The following is a 20,605-nucleotide window of genomic DNA, read 5'->3' as shown; positions in this document are numbered from 1 at the left end:
AAACCTGCACAGATCCATATCCTCATACACTGTTCTTTTTACTACATATTTCTCCTTTTATCGCACCATGCACTTGATTTTATGCACCATGCACTTGATTTTATGTATTCTTGTATGTATTTTATTCTTGTAAAGTGTCTTTGAGAGTTTTTAAAAGCGCTGTATGAATAAAATGTATTATTATTATTATTATTATTATTATTATTAACACTCATCAGAGAGACATTAGCGTGTGAGGCAGCAGCAGCCACACCTGATGTGGACAGGTGAGCAAATAGATTTGAGCTGTTCAATGTGATGGTAACTCGTGCTGCTCATCCCCATCACTGATCTGTTTTAACTGGTCTGACTTTTATGTGGCCATATGATCATATGATCTTTTTATGGTATGAAAAACAAACACTCACACCCAGCTCCGTGTCGGCCCTCTTGAATAGTGTAATTTGAGTCCAGGGAGATTTGCTTATGTAAAACAGTTTTAAACAGCGTCCAGTGAACACCTCTTCATTGTAGTTAATATACCCTCCATGTTGAGATCAGAGATCACTCCTCTTGTGAGCAGAGACGAGCGAGCAGACAGTCAAGTAACAGTAAAGGCTTTTAATTTGTCTTTTTCATCTACTTCATTCCCCATCAGACCATGAACACACAGAAAAACAGAAGAAAACATCAGGGACATCATGATGAAGGTCGGCACTTGAAGCTGAGGGATTTGAAGGAGGAAGCAAAGGGTTTGGTGAACCAATACCTCTTCAAAGAAAATATTCCTGCCTGTCCCCGACCAGAGTTTCATCTGTCTCATCTGAAACACGACACAGACAGAGATGGATTACATGGCATCAGGAGGGATGACGGCTTCAGGAACCCATATGGAGGCTCTCTGCTGTGGTGGAGTCTGGCTGTGGGGCCTGATGACATAACATCAGCTGAGAGGAGGCTCCTGGAGACGACCTACCCCGACCGGACGGAGGAGCAGGTCCAGATGCAGCAGAGCTTCCTGGGGAAGTTTGCCACCTCCCCGGCCTTCTCAGAGCGCTCCAGGCTGGGCTCGTACCGCTTCACCTTCCCCCTGGAGGAGGTGCTGGAGGCCTACAGCCAGCAGGTAGTAGATTACTTAAAGGAGCAGGCTGTAGTTTTGTTGAAGAAATGAGAACAGCTTGTTGGTTCACTTATGGACAAAAGTTTGTATTGTTACCTCATTAATATTGTAAATATTACAACTTTCTTCTCTAAAACTACGTAGTGCCCCTTTAAAGTGAATGAAGGCGATGTGGTCTGTGTGTTGTGTTCGTGACACAGAGACCTTGATGAAAGTGTTTGTGAGGACTCTTCCACTAAAACCTCTTTTATGGTTCCAGTTTTGCTCCGGTGCTCAGCCCGTCATGCGGGTGTACGAGACCATCCTGTACAAACAGGAAGTGATGTACGTTATACTGGTGCACAGTCCAGCCAATCAGGAGCAGTTCTCAGACCGTCCTCTGCTGACTGACGACCCAAACTCTGTCTGCTCCTACAGAGACGGCTGCTTCACCTGGAGGCCTGAGGCCATGTGTGAGACACACAGGTAATAAACACTGTACTTAAGTATTGAAGTACTTTACTTTACTTTACTTTACTTTACTTTACTTGGGTATCAACATTTTTTCCAACTTTATACTTCTATACTTTGTTTTTGACGCAAACATTGTACAGTTTACTCCACTACATCTGTCTGACAGCTTTAGTTACTAGTTACCTTTAAGATTACAATCTTTAATTCTTTATGGGTTCAGAAAATTCTACTTTTTAAGATAAGTAAACTTTAAAATGCTCTTGGATTAGCAGAAAAATACAGTCACACAGCTAAAAAAGTAAAACTTCTTACAGGACGTCTCTCAAGTGTCACGGCCCCTTGGGCCTCTCATCCATGTTCTGCAGTAACCTTGTTTCTCTTCTCGCGTCTTGTTGGCCTGGTCCCGTGTGTTCGTAAATGGGGATGTGCCAGCGCGCGGGGCGTCTCCCAACCGAGGACATAAAGTGGGGCTGGTCTTTGAAGTGGCGGTGCGAAAGCTTTGCTTTGTCTTTTGGTTTTGTTTGATGTTGAGATTGTTCAAGAATCTATATGCTTTATTCGCGGAATAAAACCCGACGGAGTGAAACTGTGGCCAAGCCTCGCCTGCTGTTTGTTTTGTTACCTTGAGCCGGTAACACAAGTCTTTGTGTTCGGTGTTCAGCTGTTTTGCATCCAGGTGTTTCACCTGTGAAGGTCTGTGGACGGAGGACCGGGACCTGGAGGATACGATTTGTGGTTGACTCTCTTCAGCTGCCACAGCTGCAGTAACGCAGCAGGGAGAGCTGAACTGAGTCAAAAGGTTCAGATCTTTCCTTTGTGTCTGTTTTCTCTCAGGTGTGAGTTGGTCCTGAATCCTGATGAACAGCAGATGAAAGTGAGGGATGTCGGGCCATACCCTGAGTATTATGTTTGGGATCATGTAGCCGTCGCCCTGCATGTGGACAGAGAGGTACCTTCATGCTCATTCTTCTCACTTTATTTATGTGTTTGAGTCTGGTTTTCAGTATTTCACTTAAAGTGATGATTTTGTTTAAAGTGATGGTTTTGTTTAAAGGTGACGGGGAGGGAATATTTTTTTATTGAAGAAAGTAAAAAACTAAATAATCTTCAGTAGAATAATCAGTTTTTTGTTCATTAGATTTATTTCTCTGGTTATCTGTGATAATACAAATACAATTCATTGTCATATGTTTGGTGCTGAACGCGTCCGTTGACTCGGAGCTGAGAGGAGCTGAACGGGTCGGTTCGGCTCCACTTCCAACGTGACTTCATAATGTTAACAAGCTTCATTATTAGAAGGCAGCTCAGCTCAGTTTATGTGTTATGAACATTAACGCAGCCTCTGCTCCTGGAGCTCTGTCCAGTGGACAGACTGGTGAACCAAACTCCTCCATTGCTGCTCACCATCGTCTCTTTTTCTGTTTCAGGTGCTGAACTTTGATTCTGCCCGACTGAGACAGAACCTCAGGTACTGCAGCGGAGCTTATCCTCCAATTATACCTTCTGACGAGTTCGAGACCTTCTCACAAGCTGCAGAGTCAGTCAGGGATCTGTGGCCCGACGACTCCTCACCACTGGAGAGAGCTGAGCCGCTAAATGAATGTCTGTCGTCTGTCGAGCATGAAGATGTACAGAAGCTACAACAATAACAACAACTATAATAAATGAAATATGAATATTAGAAATACTAACAGCTGTAAAACAACTGTAGTCTACATATAACCAGTAATAATAATGACAATAATATTAATAATTCATTTTCAAGCAGCGATGAAAGGGCCTCACACACATATTATTTGTTTTATGGCTTTATTCAATAAAGGTAAAGTGCTTCTTCTGTTTGGGTTCCTGTTTGTGTAAACACTGTGAATGTTTGTTATATTGAATGAAAAGTCAAACATTCACCCGTTGTCATTATCAGCCGATCGTAATATTAAATATTAAATATTAAATATTAAATATTAAATATTAAATATTAAACATGTTGTCATGATGTGACAGTTGGCTGAAATATTTTAACGTGAGGATTTACACAACAAACGTTATATTAAACACGTCTTAGAGCTCATTAGAAAACCTCCATTTTGATCCAACTCACTGTACGTAGTAAAACTCAAATGCTCAAATCATAGACACATAAATAACATGAAGGTGAAGTTTGTTAAGGATCGCTGAACAGCGTCTTACAAGGCGTCACACAAACAGGGGAGGGCAGAAGGTTCAGCTGAGGAGTGGATGCTTCCACTGTGTCAGTTATTTCTTCTGCTAAGTGTCGGCTTTAGTTTGAACGGGACAGCTGAGCTGCTGCTGTTGGAGGTTCTGGTTCTTGTGTCTTTCTCCGGGCTGCAGTGTAACAAGGAACCTAACAAAGAAGGACAGGTCACGACGTCACTGGATCTTGCTTTCCAACCTGCTCTCTGAAGAGTCTTCTTTCATTTCCTTCATCAGAATCATACGACGTAGACATGTTGGGTTTTAGTGTGTTTCTCCATCATCTCCCATAGACTTCAATAGCAACTGGCCTCAAAGAGAGATCCAGTGATGTAATGACCCTTCCTTCTCTTTCAGGTTCCTTCAGTGTAACAGGAAGTGTTTCTCTGTCTCTGACAGTCTGAGGGGCTCTCAGCCTTGTCTCGCTCATTTACATTAACAGTCATTAAGAACATTAAGGGCTACAACTCAGTATATATATTCATAAATCATATTTACAGATGATTAAAAGCTTCTCATACAGTCGATCATTCTGTTCTCTCACTGAGATGAACCTGGCTCCACTGTTTTAACTGGCTGAACACTCATCAGAGAGACATTAGCGTGTGAGGCAGCAGCAGCCACACCTGATGTGGACAGGTGAGCAAATAGATTTGAGCTGTTCAATGTGACTCACTCGTGCTGCTCCTCCCCATCGCTGATCTGGTTTAACTGGTCTGACTTTTATGTGGCCATATGATCATATGATCTTTTTATGGTATGAAAAACAAACACTCACACGCAGCTCTGTTTCGGCCCTCTTGAATAGTGTAATTTGAGTGCAGGGAGATTTGCTTATGTAAAACAGTTTTAAACAGCGTCCAGTGAGTGGAGCCAGTTAATTCATGCTGCCAGTCTGTCTGGTGAAGACAGTTGGTCCAGCTGCTCTGTTTTCAGCTCCTTGGGTGATGATGGTAGCTAGTTTAAACGACAGACACAAAGTCAAAGTCAGACGGAATGGTTCACATATAGAATATTACTGTAAAAGAATAGGAATGGAAAGAATATGAGATGTTTATGAGGAAAAAACTGAAGGACAAGTACTCATTGGCTGGTTTCTCTCCTTTTGTTTACTCTAATGCCACACCTTCATTGTAGTTAATATACCCTCCCTGTTGAGATCAGAGATCACTCCTCTTGTGAGCAGAGACGAGCGAGCAGACAGTCAAGTAACAGTAAAGGCTTTTAATTTGTCTTTTTCATCTACTTCATTCTCCATCGGACCATGGACACACGGATAAACAGCAGAGGTCATACGGAACATTATTATGAAGGTCGGCACTTGAAGCTGAGAGATTTGCAGGTGGAAGCAAGGGGTTTGATGAACCAATACCTCCCAAAAACAAATATTCCTGCCTGTCCCCGACCAGAGTTTCATCTGTCTCATCTGAAACACGACACAAACGAAGATGGATTACCTGGCATCAGGAGGGATGACGGCTTCAAGAACCCATATGGAGGCTCTCTGGTGTGGTGGAGTCTGGCTGTGGGGCCTGATGACATAACATCAGCTGAGAGGAGGCTCCTGGAGACGACCTACCCCGACCGGACGGAGGAGCAGGTCCAGATGCAGCAGAGCTTCCTGGGGAAGTTTGCCACCTCCCCGGCCTTCTCAGAGCGCTCCATGCTGGGCTCGTACCGCTTCACCTTCCCCCTGGAGGAGGTGCTGAAGGCCTACAGCCAGCAGGTAGTAGATTACTTAAAGGAGCAGGCTGTAGTTTTAGTGAAGAAATGAGAACAGCTTGTTGGTTCACTCATGGACAAAAGTTTGTATTGTTACCTCATTAATATTGTAAATATTAAAACTTTCTTCTCTAAAACTACGTAGTGCTCCTTTAAAGTGAATGAAGGCGATGTGGTCTGTGTGTTGTGTTCGTGACACAGAGACCTTGATGAAAGTGTTTGTGAGGACTCTTCCACTAAAACCTCTTTCATGGTTCCAGTTTTGCTCCGGTGCTCAGCCCGTCATGCGGGTGTACGAGACCATCCTGTACAAAAAGGAAGTGGAGTACGTTATACTGGTGCACAGCCCAGCCAATCAGGAGCAGTTCTCAGACCGTCCTCTGCTGACTGACGACCCAAACTCTGTCTGCTCCTACAGAGACGGCTGCTTCATCTGGAGGCCTGAGGCCATGTGTAAGACACACAGGTAATAAACACTGTACTTAAGTATTGAAGTACTTTACTTTACTTTACTTGGGTATCACCATTTTTTCCAACTTTATACTTCTACTCAGCTGCATCCCAGACACACAAACATTGTACAGTTTACTCCACTACATCTGTCTGACAGCTTTAGTTACTAGTTACCTTTAAGATTACAATCTTTAATTCTTTATGGGTTCAGATTCTACTTTTTAAGATAAGAAAACTTTAAAATGCTCTTGGATTAGCAGAAAAATACAGTCACACAGCTAAAAAAGTCAAACTTCTTACAGGACGTCTCTCAAGTCTTTGTGTTCGGTGTTCAGCTGTTTTGCATCCAGGTGTTTCACCTGTGAAGGTCTGTGGACGGAGGACCGGGACCTGGAGGATACGATTTGTGGTTGACTCTCTTCAGCTGCCACAGCTGCAGTAACGCAGCAGGGAGAGCTGAACTGAGTCAAAAGGTTCAGATCTTTCCTTTGTGTCTGTTTTCGCTCAGGTTTGAGTTGGTCCTGAATCCTGATGAACAGCAGATGGAAGTGAGGGATGTCGGGCCAAACCCTGAGTTTTATGTTTGGGATAATGTTGCCGTCGCCCTGCATGTGGACAGAGAGGTACCTTCATGCTCATTCTTCTCACTTTATTTATGTGTTTGAGTCTGGTTTTCAGTATTTCACTTAAAGTGATGGTTTTGTTTAAAGTGATGGTTTTGTTTAAAGTGATGGTTTTGTTTAAAGGTGACGAGGAGGGAATATTTTTTTATTGAAGAAAGTAAAAAAATAAATAATCTTCAGTAGAATAATCAGTTTTTTGTTCATTAGATTTATTTCACTGTTATCTGTGATAATACAAATACAATTCATTGTCATATGTTTGGTGCTGAATGCGTCCGTTGACTCGGAGCTGAGAGGAGCTGAACGGGTCGGTTCAGCTCCACTTCCAACGTGACTTCATGATGTTAACAAGCTTCATTATTAGAAGGCAGCTCAGCTCAGTTTATGTGTTATGAACATTAACGCAGCCTCTGCTCCTGGAGCTCTGTCCAGTGGACAGACTGGTGAACCAAACTCCTCCATTGCTGCTCACCATCGTCTCTTTTTCTGTTTCAGGTGCTGAACTTTGATTCTGCCCGACTGAGACAGAACCTCAGGTACTGCAGCAAAGCATATCCTACAATTATACCTTCTGACGAGTTCGAGAAATTCCAACAAGCTGCAGAGTCAGTCAGGAAACAGTGGCCCGACGACTCCTCACCACTGGAGAGAGCTGAGCCACTAAATGAATGTCTGTCGTCTGTCGAGCATGAAGATGTACAGAAGCTACAACAATAACAACAACTATAATAAATGAAGTATGAATATTAGAAATACTAACAGCTGTAAAACAACTGTAGTCTAAATATGACCAGTAATAACAATAATGACAACAATAATAATAATTAATTTTCAAGCAGTGATGAAAGGGCCTCACACACATATTATTTGTTTTATGGCTTTATTCAATAAAGGTAAAGTGCTTCTTCTGTTTGGGTTCCTGTTTGTGTAAACATTGTACATGTTTGTTATATTGAATGAAAAGTCAAACATTCACCCGATCGTAATATTCACTGTACGTAGTAAAACTCGGTCAATTGAAGATTTTTTTTAAAAAAACAAACCAAACTCTGTCAAATGTTCATTTTCTTGTTTCATTATGTTTCTGTGAAGTTGATTTGTGGTCTTATTATATTAAAGATTAATACATTAAAAACAAAACAGTTGTGCTTTCTACAACATTTAATAAAAATAATCGCTCCTTAATTTCACGTCATTTAACTGCTCAGATTTCCAGAAATATTCAGCAGCTCCAAAACTCCTATAAACTGCATTTTGCAGGATTTGAAGTCTCATTGGCTACGTGATGCGTCAATCATCCAGAGGTTCGCGTGGGAGGAGGGAACCGAATGTCTGTTGCAGGTCACAGGTCGCGCATAGAAGCTCCTAACTGGTCAAGTGAGCTGTCAATCAATACTTCAGAGGTCGGCAGCCATCTTGTGTAAGTCTGTGTTGCAGTCGAGTGTCACTTTGTTATGAAATAGTGGCGTTTTGGGCAGATAAAAGCATAAAAAAGCATCCACGATCGCAGTTTGACAATGTTTCACCACCATTCATTCATGAATACTGTGTTTTGGGCTAAAGGTGCTCCTGAAGTGGATCCACTGGACATATTTTGGGGCATTTTGATTCACTACTGAAACACCCAGACACTTGATTGCTAAATTAGCAAAACATCATAAACAAGTTGTTTCTCATAAAACTGCTCAGATTGTCAGAAATATTCAGCAGCTCATGACTTCTGTGTCCTCGCTGGAAGCTGTTTAACGACTGAGAAACTGTGTTTTACATAACTCTGCCTCCCTGGACTGAAATTAGACTATTTCAGACATGCAAATCCACTGACGTGATGGAGCAGCAGGTTCAGTCTGATTCACTCTGCAGAGGCTCAAATAGCAAAACTTTTTTATCTCCTCGATCGTCACACAGCGGCGCTCTCTGATATGATCGACACTTACAACCGGCTCTGCACACAATGCACGACTAACAACACAGATATAGAAATGATAAGAAATAAAAAAATGTGTTGCACAATTTCACAAAGCCAGAGGCGGCTAGAAGACTGCATTCAGTTTCAGTTCAGTCAGCGAGCTGTATTGGCAGGATATGATGTGAGTATGTATATATACCCACGACCAAAACTACCCAAAGTCAAAAACAAATAAATAAATGAATGACTCAATTAACAAACTACAATAATTACATGCACCAGATAAGTTCAGTGTCGGCTGAACCTGAAACAAGTTCTCAAGAACTTTTGTCAAATAAACAAGTAAACAGGAATTTCTTCTCCACTGTGGCATCAGCTGAAGTTTGTCCAGCACATTTTGTTTTCTGTGTGATGATTTGTTTCTTCCAGGAGAAGATGCTTGTCAGAAGAGAAGAGTACACTGTGAAATCTGACAGTGACTTTAAAAGAAATGAGGGAACCGATGACCTCAGAATTACCAAGTACCGTAGAGTAATCATTTTAATTTGTTTAATCTTTTTAGCTCGTACAACTTCAATTTAATCTTCTTTGTCTGGTTATTCTGAGGTCATCGGTTTCCTGACTTTTTCAAAGTAAAGTCAACTTTTAAATGATGTTGCCACAGTAATGTTGCATATTAGATATCACATACAAAAATCAATGCATGACCCAGACTGAACGATACGATCAGACACCAAACCACCGGGATCAGAAGATACAGGGAGGCAGTGAGACGAGGCCTGCAGGTCGACACAGATGATAGGATCAGGATGAGGAACGCTGTTAGCATGCGACATTATCAAGTCTGCTGCGTGTGCGTTCCTTCATTATCATACTGATGCTTTGTTTTATAAAGCAGTACAGACCAGCTGGTGACACATGCTGCACACAACCGTCTTTGCCACACTGTGTTGTACAGTACAGTCCTGAACATCACATTTCTTAGTCTTTATTTGAATTTGATCGTTGTTGCTCAGACTTAAAAAACATTATTTTAAATCGTCTTCAACACATGTGTAATGTAATGATTGTTTAATGGCACATCAACATTCGTTTAATCTCATTTGTAAGTCTACATTTCTGGGTGCAGGATATTTTTTCAGTAAAAGTGCTGTGGACACGTCCCCAGTGTCCCCAGAGGTGGGACGTAACAAAGTACAAATACTTAGTTATTGTACTTGAGTAGATGTTTCAGGTATCTGTGCTTTACTTGAGTATCTCTTTGACTTTCCCTCTCTACATCTGAACACAAATATCTGAACTTTCTCCTCCTCACATTTTCAAAACAGGCTCGTTACTTTAGTTTGATTTGAGTCCTTGTACGTGTGCGTGTGTCACCGACGATTCAGATTCTGATTGTGTAACAAGAAAGCTGTGGTTGTTGGCTCTTGGCTGCTGGTGGACTTTCTGCTTTATGCAAATACAGACTGAAATTAAATCTATTTGGTTGTATGAAAACAAGCCGCATGGATGGAGAGTAGACTCATGCAAAGAGGCAATCGTTGTGTCTTTCCTCCCTTGTGTTGTGTCCTGCTCTGATTTTTACTCCAGCACAATCACCAGAGTCAAATGTTTGTCATACATATCAACATTTCTACAATATGTGTCAAATTCACACATTCACATTAAATGTATTCGGCTGGATATTTTTAATGAGACATCGGGACATTTTGCAGGTGTGTTTGTGGCGACAGAACCAGGTATTTTAAGCCTTATTTTCCTAAACCCAACCAGACCGTAGGCGCAGTGATGTCACAACATAAGACTGAAAATTGAACCTAAAGAAATGTAAAGTTTTAAGATATCTAGCGTTTGCGGAAACATTGCCAACAACTGTTCGTACTTTTTAGTATTATATGTAAGTGTGAACAGAAGTTCAACTGCATGTGGACTTTGATGATTCAATGACATTTTCATTAAACCTGTTAACATTCCTGAAAATGTGTGTAAGATTATCCTAAACCGTCTCTCCCAGTGGAGCCCAAAGTACAGTCGAAGCTGGTGCTGAACCATCTGGAGGAGGTGTCGGGCTCTTCTGAAGGTCACAGTCTGATATTTTTTATAAGCTCTGTAAGTGTTTCCGTCGTCGACAGGAGTCTGAACACACTGAATTATTTATCGTTTCTCACCTGAATCTTTTTAATGCAAAAAGTCATCCTGCAGATGAGCTGAAATATCCAGGTGCCCGGCACAAAAATCCCTGCCTGAGTGTTACAGGGGCAAACACTAACTATAGCTCTTTAATTCCTTATTTACACTAACTTTGTGACAACTTTGTTCACATCATTTCCATGTTCAGGCCTTGGAAAACCTCTATAAACTGCATATTGCAGGATTTGAAATCTCATCGGCTACACGATGCCGACACAAAGCTGCTGTGTAATTGGCTCAGGAGAGAGGGGATGGAACAAGGAGCGGGTCTCATGTTTATTAAATCACTCGTTTGCTGTTGCAGGTCACAGGTCGCGCATAGAAGCTCCTAACTGGTCAAATGAGCTGTCAATCAATACTTCAGAGGTCGGCAGCCATCTTAGGTAACTCTGTGTTGCAGTTCAATGACACTTTGCTTTGAAATAGTGGAGTTTTGGGGCAGATAAAAGAATTTAAAAAGCTTCCACGATCGCAGTTTGTCGCTGTTTCATCACCATTTATTCATGAATACTTTGTTTTGGACTCAATATTTTACTGAAATGATCCACTGGACATTTAGGAATAAGAGAAGATATCATTGGTGAGTCGACAGAAACTTCATAGTCGCTTGTTTGTTTGTTGATTGTACCTGTCTGATGTGGTTTTATCTTGAAATGGGTTGAATGAATGAAATCACAAGAATTTAATCATGCAAACGAGCCGGACACAAAGGAGAACCGGTGCTCAATGCGATTCTGGTGAAAGATAGATTGTTGAGTCGTTACCTCAAGGTAACGTTTCATTTGGTCGCCTGTCGCTGTAACTTCAGCAGAGAGTCAGAGAGGAAGGAAGTCTGAGAACGAGACGAAACATAACGAGAGGAAAACTTAAAGACATCACCTCGTCTGTGAACATCAGTGCCTGAGAGGACAGGTTTTATATCGTGCTGTGGTGGTTGTTAAATAATCAGGACAACGTCTCCCTGGACGCTTCTGTCTGTTTTGATTTGAGACGCCTGGTGGCAGAAATGAAAAACTGTCTGTTTCATGTTTTGTTCCTGTCGTGCTTATGGTTGTTTTTATAATGAAGAATGATTTACAAAGACTTTCTTTTGATTCGTAAGTAAAGAGTAAAAATATTTCTCTTCAGGCTAAATTTAGACAACGAGTCACATGGTGTTGATGTCAGACTAAACAACATGTCTGTTATGGCGAGCAGCATCACATATGGCAGTCAAATGAGATGATCTGATCTGATGTTTCAGTCAACATTAAAGGTGGACGCTCCTTCCTGAATCTGATAAATGACTGTTAAAACAGTCCTGTGTCTGTGGGTTGGTTTGGTTTTGTCTCTCTTTTGTCCAGTTTGATTTGGCCGATACAAACCTCTGGGGTGTGGTTAGTTTTTATTTCCCTGAAGAGATCAGAGATCACTCAAAGACAGACGAGAGAGAAGACGTTTAATGTATTCTAGTCGTTTTAATTTATTAAATTATTACTTTTAAATGATTCCTCTTCTGACCATGAAGAGACTGTTCAACAGGAGAGGATATGAGGAACGTGTTTTTGAGAGTTTGCACCTGAAGCTGAAGGATTTGAAAGAGAAAGCAAAGGGTTTGAAAAGCAAATACCTCTTCAAAGAAAATATTCCTGCCTGTCCCCGACCAGAGTTTCATCTGTCTCATCTGAAACACGACACAGACAGAGATGGATTACGTGGCATCTGGAGGGATGACGGCTTCAGGAACCCACATGGAGGCTCTCTGGTGTGGTGGAGTCTGGCTGTGGGGCCTGATGACATAACATCAGCTGAGAGGAGGCTCCTGGAGACGACCTACCCCGACCGGACGGAGGAGCAGGTCCAGATGCAGCAGAGCTTCCTGGGGAAGTTTGCCACCTCCCCGGCCTTCTCAGAGCGCTCCAGGCTGGGCTCGTACCGCTTCACCTTCCCCCTGGAGGAGGTGCTGGAGGCCTACAGCCAGCAGGTACTGAGGGTCAGCTGAGCGATCTGTTGTCGGAGGTGCAGAGAGACCCGACAGGTCGAAAGACCCAATTTATTATACACTCGTCAATTTTGAGATTTTGCTTCTATAACACGTCTTCTTTCAGATTAGTGGAAAGAAAACATCAACAAATATAAATGTGTGTGTTTATTTTAGTTCAGATTTCTGTTCTGGATGTTTTTACTAATTCCTACACTTTTAGTTAGATGACCTCATTTGCATATTTAATCAGAAAATATCAGAAAACTTGTAATAGAAAAAATAATAATGTCAATAATCAACTTGGGAAGTTTTATCTATTAGTTTAAATATTTACCTAATTCACCATTAACTGCTAATTTTGTGTCCTGGAGACAGGGCTGGAAATCTTTGGATGAGTCTGGGGTTACATTAATATATATATATATATATATATATATATATATATATATATATATATATATATATATATATATATATATAAATTACCATTATTATTGCTGTTATTATTGATTTAAACTAGGGATGTACGATATATATCGGACCGGCCAAATTGCTTTAGTGGACGTGACAAGTACAGCGTTTACACACAGTATGTGGCGGTATGCACCTTTAAAGTTGGTGTGCCAGCCGCCAATAAACACAGAGAAGAAGAAGAACGATGCTGTTGGTGCGTTCATGGCGTACAGCTGCTGCGCCTGTGCAGAGCAACGCAGCGTAGACAAGAGCCATAAATTATTATTGGTTATCGGTATCGGCTGAAAAGATCCATATCGTGCGTCTCTAATTCAAACATCAGTACATTCACAGAGACCTTGATGAAAGTGTTTGTGAGGACTCTTCCACTAAAACCTCTTTCATGGTTCCAGTTTTGCTCCGGTGCTCAGCCCGTCATGCGGGTCTTCAAGACCGTCCTGTACAAACAGGAAGTGATGTACGCTGTGCTGGTCCACAGTCCAGTCAGTGATGAGCTGTTATCAGACCGTCCTCTGCTGACTGACGAGCCAAACTCTGTCTGCTCCTACAGAGACGGCTGCTTCACCTGGAGGCCTGAGGCCATGTGTGGGACGCACAGGTGAGAACCAGAAATACTTGCCGAGGAGAAAATGGTACGTGACAGCTGCTTCTTCTGGAATAGAAACATCTCACTACAGAGACATTTTAATAAGATATGAAGAGAGAAGACAGCAAGTGAAATGCCTGCATTAAAGTTTGATATGTGATGTGGCTGTAGAGTTTCAGTCATCACTGCTGTCAGGAGAAACGTTTCAGTCTGTTTGTTTCAGTTTGCTTCGTCTCTGTGTTCTCTCAGGTGTGAGTTGGTCCTGAGACCTGATGAACAGCACATGGAGATGAAGACGGTGGCATCTCGTCCTCAGTTTTATGTTTGGGATCATGTTGCCGTCGCCCTGCATGTGGACAGACAGGTGCCTTCATGCTCATTCTGCTCTTTACAGACGTAACATCATCTTTTAAGTCTTTGTAGAAAACTGAAACTGACGCTGGATCAGTCTGTCCACATCAAAGAGATAAACTGGTTGAGATGTCCGAGGTGGATCTGCAGGTTCTGGACTTTAATGTCAGCGCTCAGTTTGTCTTTTCAGCACCTTAATTCAGGTGAACTACGTCTTTAAAGAGTTGCTGTGATGTCATAACTACATCTGGTGCCCCAAACATCCCATCACGATTACTCAGACGCGAATGTGCCGTTAGCCACAGGCATGAAATCAGAGCCTCATGGGAAATGTAGTTGTTGATTTCTAACAGAAATAACAGTTTTCATCTTTGTTGAAATCTGCTTTATTTAACCTGAACTCTGCTGTAACATCGTGGTTTCTACACTCTGTATTACACTGTTATCTAACACTGATAATCTGAGTTAGCATTTAGCTTGGCTGCTAACAGTCCAGTCCTGTATACTCTCCCTGACCCGACCCTGCAGCTGTTCTGCTCGTCATCATCATCATCGTCTCTTTTTCTGTTTCAGGTGCTGAACTTTGATTCTGCCCGACTGAGACAGAACCTCACGTACTGCAGCAGAGCGTATCCTTCAATTATACCTCGTTACAAGTTTGATGACTTCCCAGAAGCTAAATTAGTAATGAACTTATACTCCAACCCTCCCTCACCACCGAAAAGAGCTTCACAGCTAAGTCACAGTTTGTCTTCAGCACATTTCTGTTAATTGGAAATATGAGCTCGATACAGGAGCAAGAAAAAGAGCGAGATGATGTCAGTGACCATGATAACACGGTGAGATTAACTCATGTTTGATAGTGCACAGTCCAGAGGACCTGCTCATCCTGACATCCCTCCTGTTTGTCATCAAATCATAAGATAACAAGAACATTCATGGCTGATTAGCAGACAGACAAGTCACAGATCCAGTGATGAATGGATAGAAGCTGAAGAGCAGAAAAGTGTTAGCTACGTACGTTTCTGCAAAACCGCAGATGAGTTCAAGCTGAACGTTTCTTTATGTTGCAACTTTACGTTTGTTTAGCTTGAATTTTCTATTTCTCTCTCGTCACAGCTCTGTGCTCAAAAAACACTTGGTTAGGGTTAGAAAAAATCATGGTTCGGATTAAAATACCCCTTTTTGGTCGCCACGATCAGAGATGGAGATGTTCCGACTTTGAAAAACAGTCGATGCCGGTCGCCAAGAAAACAGCTGGAAATGTTTCCAGGTGACCTTTAATCTTTCCAGTGGTGACTCAACTGCAGTCGGTTGTTCTGCAGCCTTGTTGGCTGTGATAACTCCACCACCATCCTCTCCACCTGCTGATGAGACAGGTGGCTAACGAGCATGTGATGTGAACGTGATATGACACGTACACATGTCACGTGTCTGAGGTTTTGCAGGAACGTTAACTGGTAACATTATATTCTGGAGACTGAGCCGAGAAATCTACATTTTGGTGTCACAATCAGACGAACGTTCAGAAAGTCGACTTCTGTCTGGAAGAGGGACGAGGGCGATGTTGTAAAAAGTGTATTTTCTGAGTGTGCTCATGTTTCTGATGAGCTGTAGTTTGATAACCCCGGTGACAGTCAATAGAAGATGGATGACAACATTTACAAACACGTCGCTCCCTCTCAGCTGCAGCTGCTCCACTCAGTGCTGCTGCAGGTTCATTACTTTGCACCAGTTGAACTTTGCTCTTATTCCTAAACTGTTTTTAATATCAGGAAGTGCTCAGGTAATTGTGTTGTGTTGTTTTCTTGCACACTGGTACAATGAAGTACAATGAATACACTTGAAATTTTATATATTTTATAAAAGTAACAATCAACTAAGAGATCTGTGAAACTGTTAATTTAATGAGCTGTAGAGATGTTAGATATTTACAATCATTCATGTTTAAATCTGAGCCTGAGCTGAATATAATATAATAAATAATGTAATATAACTAAATATGATGAAACGTTGCTAATTAAAAAGACGTATATTTATTTAATGAAATGTGCCTTTTCTTCTTTATTTACTCGTTTGAGTTTGTGCTCATGTTTCCTTTTTCATTTTGGGAATCATCTTTTCTTTTGCATCAGGTCTTTTACTGATTTCTAGATGGATGTTTGGCTGAATGTGAGTCTGTGACCTTTGACCTCTGTCTGTCTCTTTACCACCTGGTGATGCAGTTTTGAACATGGCCACTGTTAAAATCTACAAGATGGAAGTCAGAACACTGTATGTGTTTCTTACCTGCGGTGCAACAGGGCTGTGTGACGTCTGGATGTCGGCTAAGAGATCAGAAAACCTGGAGAGTGTTTGTGTCAGACTCTGTAGGCGTCTAAAGAGAGGACAGGAGCTCAGCTGAAACGACTTAATAAAGTCTGTTTCCTGCTTAAATGTATTTATTTAAGACAACAGAGACCATCCAGAGAGTATTTATGTATTTATTTAAACAACACAGTACAAATACCTCAGACTTTACCTTCCACCACTGTTGTCTTCTGAGCTTGCAGCAGTTTGTGTGACTGATTCAAGACAATCGATCAAAATCCAAACTGGTTTTAATGTTGAAGTCAGACATCAGTTGTATGATGATGCTGCCACCTGCTGGTCACCCAGTTCACATCTTCACCTTCTGCACTGATAAATGGTTTTTATGTTTTGAACAATTCATTTCAAAGCTGTAGTCACTGCTTATACTTCAGACTTTACATATAAAATACTTTGTTAAATATGAACCATTTCATTTTTTACTTCTGGTGTATTTGTTAAATGTGGTGTTGCTATTAAAACATGTCAGTTTTGCACATCAGTCGAGTGTCTTTGTCAGTTGAGCTTTAAGATCAGAGCAGATAGAAGAGGAGAAGATCAAATGGTGACTACATTACCCACAATGCAACTCTTTCTCTTTCAGCTGGGCGGCAGATTACAGTGTGTTAGCAGCTGATGTGTCCTGCAGCAGAGATGAGGAGCAGCTGCAGAGGTGGTGAGATCACTTCTGTCTGACTCCACATCAACACGTGTTTCAATTATAACCAGACGCTAACGAGACGCTGACTCGAGTGACATCACAGGAGGACTAATCTCACTTCACACAGTGAGTTTCTCCAACAACAGTCTGCTGGTATTTATTTCCAAAAATATAAATGTTGTGGTGTCTGATGCCGTCTGCAGTCTGTTGTGTCAAGTTTTCATCTGAGGCGACTTTTTGCACATTTCCTTTTAAAATAATTTTACTCAAACAATCAATCATTTCATCAATTTTATTCAAAGTGCAGAGAAAAATAAACCTTCACCACAGATTAACCCATTCATTTCTTCACAGAGCTCAAAGTATTAGATGAGAGAGGCACAAATCCATTCAAAATGTTAGAGAAAGTACGAGTTTACAGTGCAAAACCCTTCTTAACATCTTTTATCTAGTTGTTGCCGACTGAGCAAAAACCAAAGAAGAGCCAGAATAAACTTCTTTTCAACGTCGTTCACTTGTGATGTCCAAGTTTCATCCTTACAGGGTTCAGAATTAAAGATTGTAGCGAGTAGGAAGAAACAGGATAAAACAACAAACAGACAAACAACATGATGAGTAAAACAGCCACATTAATAACACCAGTGTTAAAGGAGATGTAACAAATGGAGAAAACTCACCACAAACGGAGCGTCGTACGTTTCTGCAAACCACGGTTACATTTAACTTATGTGCTTAAAATGTATCTTATCAACATCAGCTGACGTTCATGTGAGGAGGTGGCGGGGACAGTGGTGCCACGACAGCCTGGTGAGACGTCTCACAAGCAAGACACCACTGTTCGAGACAGCATTTCAACATTAAGAGTGAAACCACTGGATATTTTTAAAGAGACATTTGGACATTTTTCCGCCGTGTTAGTTGCAACGAAAGCAGATATTTTTGTATTTTACTTTGTTTGTTTTATTATTTGTAAACGTGAAACCACTGGATATTTGTGAGGAGAAGGGACATGTTCCAGCCGTGTTTGTGACAACAGAAACAGGCATTTTAAACCAAAACATGATGTTTTCTGAACCTTAACCGAGTGGTGTTTGTCCTCAAACTAACCAGACGTAAGCACATTATTGTCACAACAAAAAATTGAAAAATGAACATAAATAAATGTAAATTTACAACAGAAAGAAACAAAGGGGGCGGCTGTAGCTCAGTGGGTAGAGCAGGTGACCAGTGACCAGACTGGTTCGAACCCCGGCTCCCCTGGGCGGAACTGAGCTACATGCCGAAGTATCCTTGAGCAAGATACTGAACCCCAAAACTGCTCCTGACGTGCAGTTGGCACCCTGTGTGGCAGCCTCTGCCGTCAGAGGGCCCTGCGATGAGCTGGCGACTCGTCCAGGGATAAACCCCGGCCTCCGCACTATGAGAACTGGATTTGGCCCCCGCAACCCCCTGAAAGGGGGGATAAAGCGGTAACATCTCCGCGACCCTCACGGAAAAGCGGTCAAGATAATGAACTGAACTGAACTGAACAAAGTTTTAACATATCTGTGGTTTGCCTGTAAGTGATAAATGTTTGGATCAGTACAATTAACTGTATCTCCAGTTAATGTTCCATAAAGGTGCCATCATGTTGTGTCCCTGGTTCTGTATCCGGCTGCTCAGCTCTCTCCAGTCGTGAGGGACAGTTGGGCCACAATATCTGAACTATCTGTTCAGCGTCTGGGAAGTCATCAAACTTGTAATGAGGTGTAATTGAAGGATACGCTCTGCTGCAGTACTTGAGGTTCTGTCTCAGTCGGGCAGAATCAAAGTTCAGCACCTAAAACAGAAAAAGAGAAGAAGAAGATGATGAGCTGAACAGCTGCAGGGTCTCTGAATGAAACATGTTTCCAGAGAGTATGCAGGACCAGAACTGGCAGATCCACATGAGGCCGTCTGTAAAGAGGAGAATGAGCAGTGAAGGTACCTGTCTGTCCACATGCAGGGCGACGGCGACCTGATCCCAAACACAATACCTGAGACGAGGCGCCACCTCCTCCACCTCCATCCGCCTTTCACCAGGTCTCCGGACCAACCTATAGCTGAGATAAAGAAGAGCAAACGAAGATTTTAAATCTGCAGTGCAGAACTTTTGTCTCCCCCTTCTGGCAGTGAGAGTAATTACACAAACACTGTTGAAGTGTTTATGACGCCGTACTGAGTCAGCTCACTGTCACTACTGAGACAACTGGATGCTGTTGAAGTTTACAGGAAGTGATGTCATGACATTGGCTCTGTTTCTGCCTCAAGAGGACATTTTAAACGCACCACAGACTCAACATGTCAACACATTTAAACAGTTTCAAACTGTCTCAGTATGTCTCACTTGTGTGTCCCACACATGGCCTCAGGCCTCCAGATGAAGCAGCCGTCTCTGTAGGAGCAGACAGAGTTTGGGTCGTCAGTCAGCAGAGGACGGTCTGATAACAGCTCATCACTGACCGGACTGTGGACCAGCACAACGTACATCACTTTCTGTTTGTACAGGACGGTCTTGAAGACCCGCATGACGGGCTGAGCGCCGGAGCAAAACTGGAACCATAAAGGAGGTTTTAGTGGAAGAGTCCTCACAAATAAATGGAGCACTACTTATTTTTAGAGAAGAAAGTTTTTACAATATTAATGAGGTAACAATACAAACTTTTGTCCATGAGTGAACCAACAAGCTGTTCTCATTTCTTCACTAAAACTACAGCCTGCTCCTTTAAGTAATCTCCTACCTGCTGGCTGTAGGCCTCCAGCACCTCCTCCAGGGGGAAGGTGAAGCGGTACGAGCCCAGCCTGGAGCGCTCTGAGAAGGCCGGGGAGGTGGCAAACTTCCCCAGGAAGCTCTGCTGCATCTGGACCTGCTCCTCCGTCCGGTCGGGGTAGGTCGTCTCCAGGAGCCTCCTCTCAGCTGATGTTATGTCATCAGGCCCCACAGCCAGACTCCACCACACCAGAGAGCCTCCACGTGTGTTCTTGAAGCCGTCATCCCTCCTGATGCCACGTAATCCATCTCTGTCTGTGTCGTGTTGCAGATGAGACAGATGAAACTCTGGTCGGGGACAGGCATTGTCAAAGTCATTTGGGAGGTATTTGTTTTTCAAGTCTCGAGCCTCCTCTTGCAAGTCATTCAGCTTCAAGTGCCGACTTTCAAACACATGTTCATCATAGCCTCTCCTGTTTCTTTGTGTCCTCATGGTCAGATGTTGGTTAAAAAGGCAAATTAAAAGTCCATTCCTGCAGTTTACACTCTGCTCACTGTCCTCTGCTTTCTAGAGGAGTGTCTGATCTCAAACAGCTGAGTGTGTGACAACATGATAAACCACATCCATTTATTGTTTGAATAAGCAGTGTGAGTCGTCACATGATAAAAGAGAAGTACAGCAGCGAGTCAAAGCTTACACATATCAGCTTCTTCCGTTGGCTTTTCTTTCTTTACTGCACTGTTCCTCATGGTCTCATTGACAGCACATTCAGACCGTGTGTTATAGCCACGGCCGATACAAACCTCTGGGATGTGGTTAGTACTCATTTCCC

At 42.2% G+C, this 20,605-nt stretch overlaps 2 protein-coding genes and 1 long non-coding RNA gene across 3 annotated transcripts; 2 read left to right on the top strand and 1 right to left on the bottom strand.

Annotated features, from left to right (window-relative positions):
• Positions 1-640: 640 nt before the first annotated feature.
• On the top strand, positions 641-3,391 carry LOC141006733 (uncharacterized). Its single transcript, XM_073478954.1, has 4 exons — positions 641-1,102; positions 1,359-1,564; positions 2,387-2,501; positions 2,980-3,391. The coding sequence occupies exons 1-4, from the start codon at positions 641-643 to the stop codon at positions 3,199-3,201; spliced, it is 1,005 nt and encodes a 334-aa protein (XP_073335055.1). The 3' UTR covers positions 3,202-3,391.
• A 2,447-nt stretch (positions 3,392-5,838) lies between these two features.
• LOC141006779 (uncharacterized) lies at positions 5,839-7,125 on the top strand. Its single transcript, XR_012179946.1, has 3 exons — positions 5,839-5,951; positions 6,447-6,561; positions 7,057-7,125. It is a non-coding gene; the product is annotated as an uncharacterized lncRNA (long non-coding RNA).
• A 10,197-nt stretch (positions 7,126-17,322) lies between these two features.
• Positions 17,323-20,558, bottom strand: LOC141006584 (uncharacterized). Its single transcript, XM_073478795.1, has 4 exons — positions 19,804-20,558; positions 19,410-19,615; positions 19,011-19,125; positions 17,323-18,863 (listed from the first exon to the last, which is right to left on the bottom strand). The coding sequence occupies exons 1-4, from the start codon at positions 20,263-20,265 to the stop codon at positions 18,648-18,650; spliced, it is 999 nt and encodes a 332-aa protein (XP_073334896.1). The 5' UTR covers positions 20,266-20,558; the 3' UTR covers positions 17,323-18,647.
• Between the last annotated feature and the right edge of the window lie 47 nt (positions 20,559-20,605).

This window comes from Pagrus major, chromosome 13, assembly GCF_040436345.1.
Source record: "Pagrus major chromosome 13, Pma_NU_1.0".
NCBI lineage: Eukaryota > Metazoa > Chordata > Actinopteri > Spariformes > Sparidae > Pagrus > Pagrus major.
Note: the sequence above shows the minus strand (reverse complement) of the source record. Positions and strands in the feature narration are given on the sequence as shown.

What these genes read in the sequence shown, in the direction of transcription:
- LOC141006733 (XM_073478954.1), top strand. Translation starts at nt 641, where the DNA reads ATGAACACACAGAAAAACAGAAGAAAACATCAGGGACATCATGATGAA. An exon ending in GCCATGTGTGAGACACACAG is followed by an intron (nt 1,565 to 2,386) that starts GTAATAAACACT and finishes GTTTTCTCTCAG; the next exon opens with GTGTGAGTTGGTCCTGAATC. An exon ending in CCCTGCATGTGGACAGAGAG is followed by an intron (nt 2,502 to 2,979) that starts GTACCTTCATGC and finishes TTTCTGTTTCAG; the next exon opens with GTGCTGAACTTTGATTCTGC.
- LOC141006584 (XM_073478795.1), bottom strand. Translation starts at nt 20,265, where the DNA reads ATGAGGACACAAAGAAACAGGAGAGGCTATGATGAACATGTGTTTGAA. An exon ending in TGGAGGCCTACAGCCAGCAG is followed by an intron (nt 19,616 to 19,803) that starts GTAGGAGATTAC and finishes TTATGGTTCCAG; the next exon opens with TTTTGCTCCGGCGCTCAGCC. An exon ending in GCCATGTGTGGGACACACAA is followed by an intron (nt 19,126 to 19,409) that starts GTGAGACATACT and finishes TCTTTATCTCAG; the next exon opens with CTATAGGTTGGTCCGGAGAC.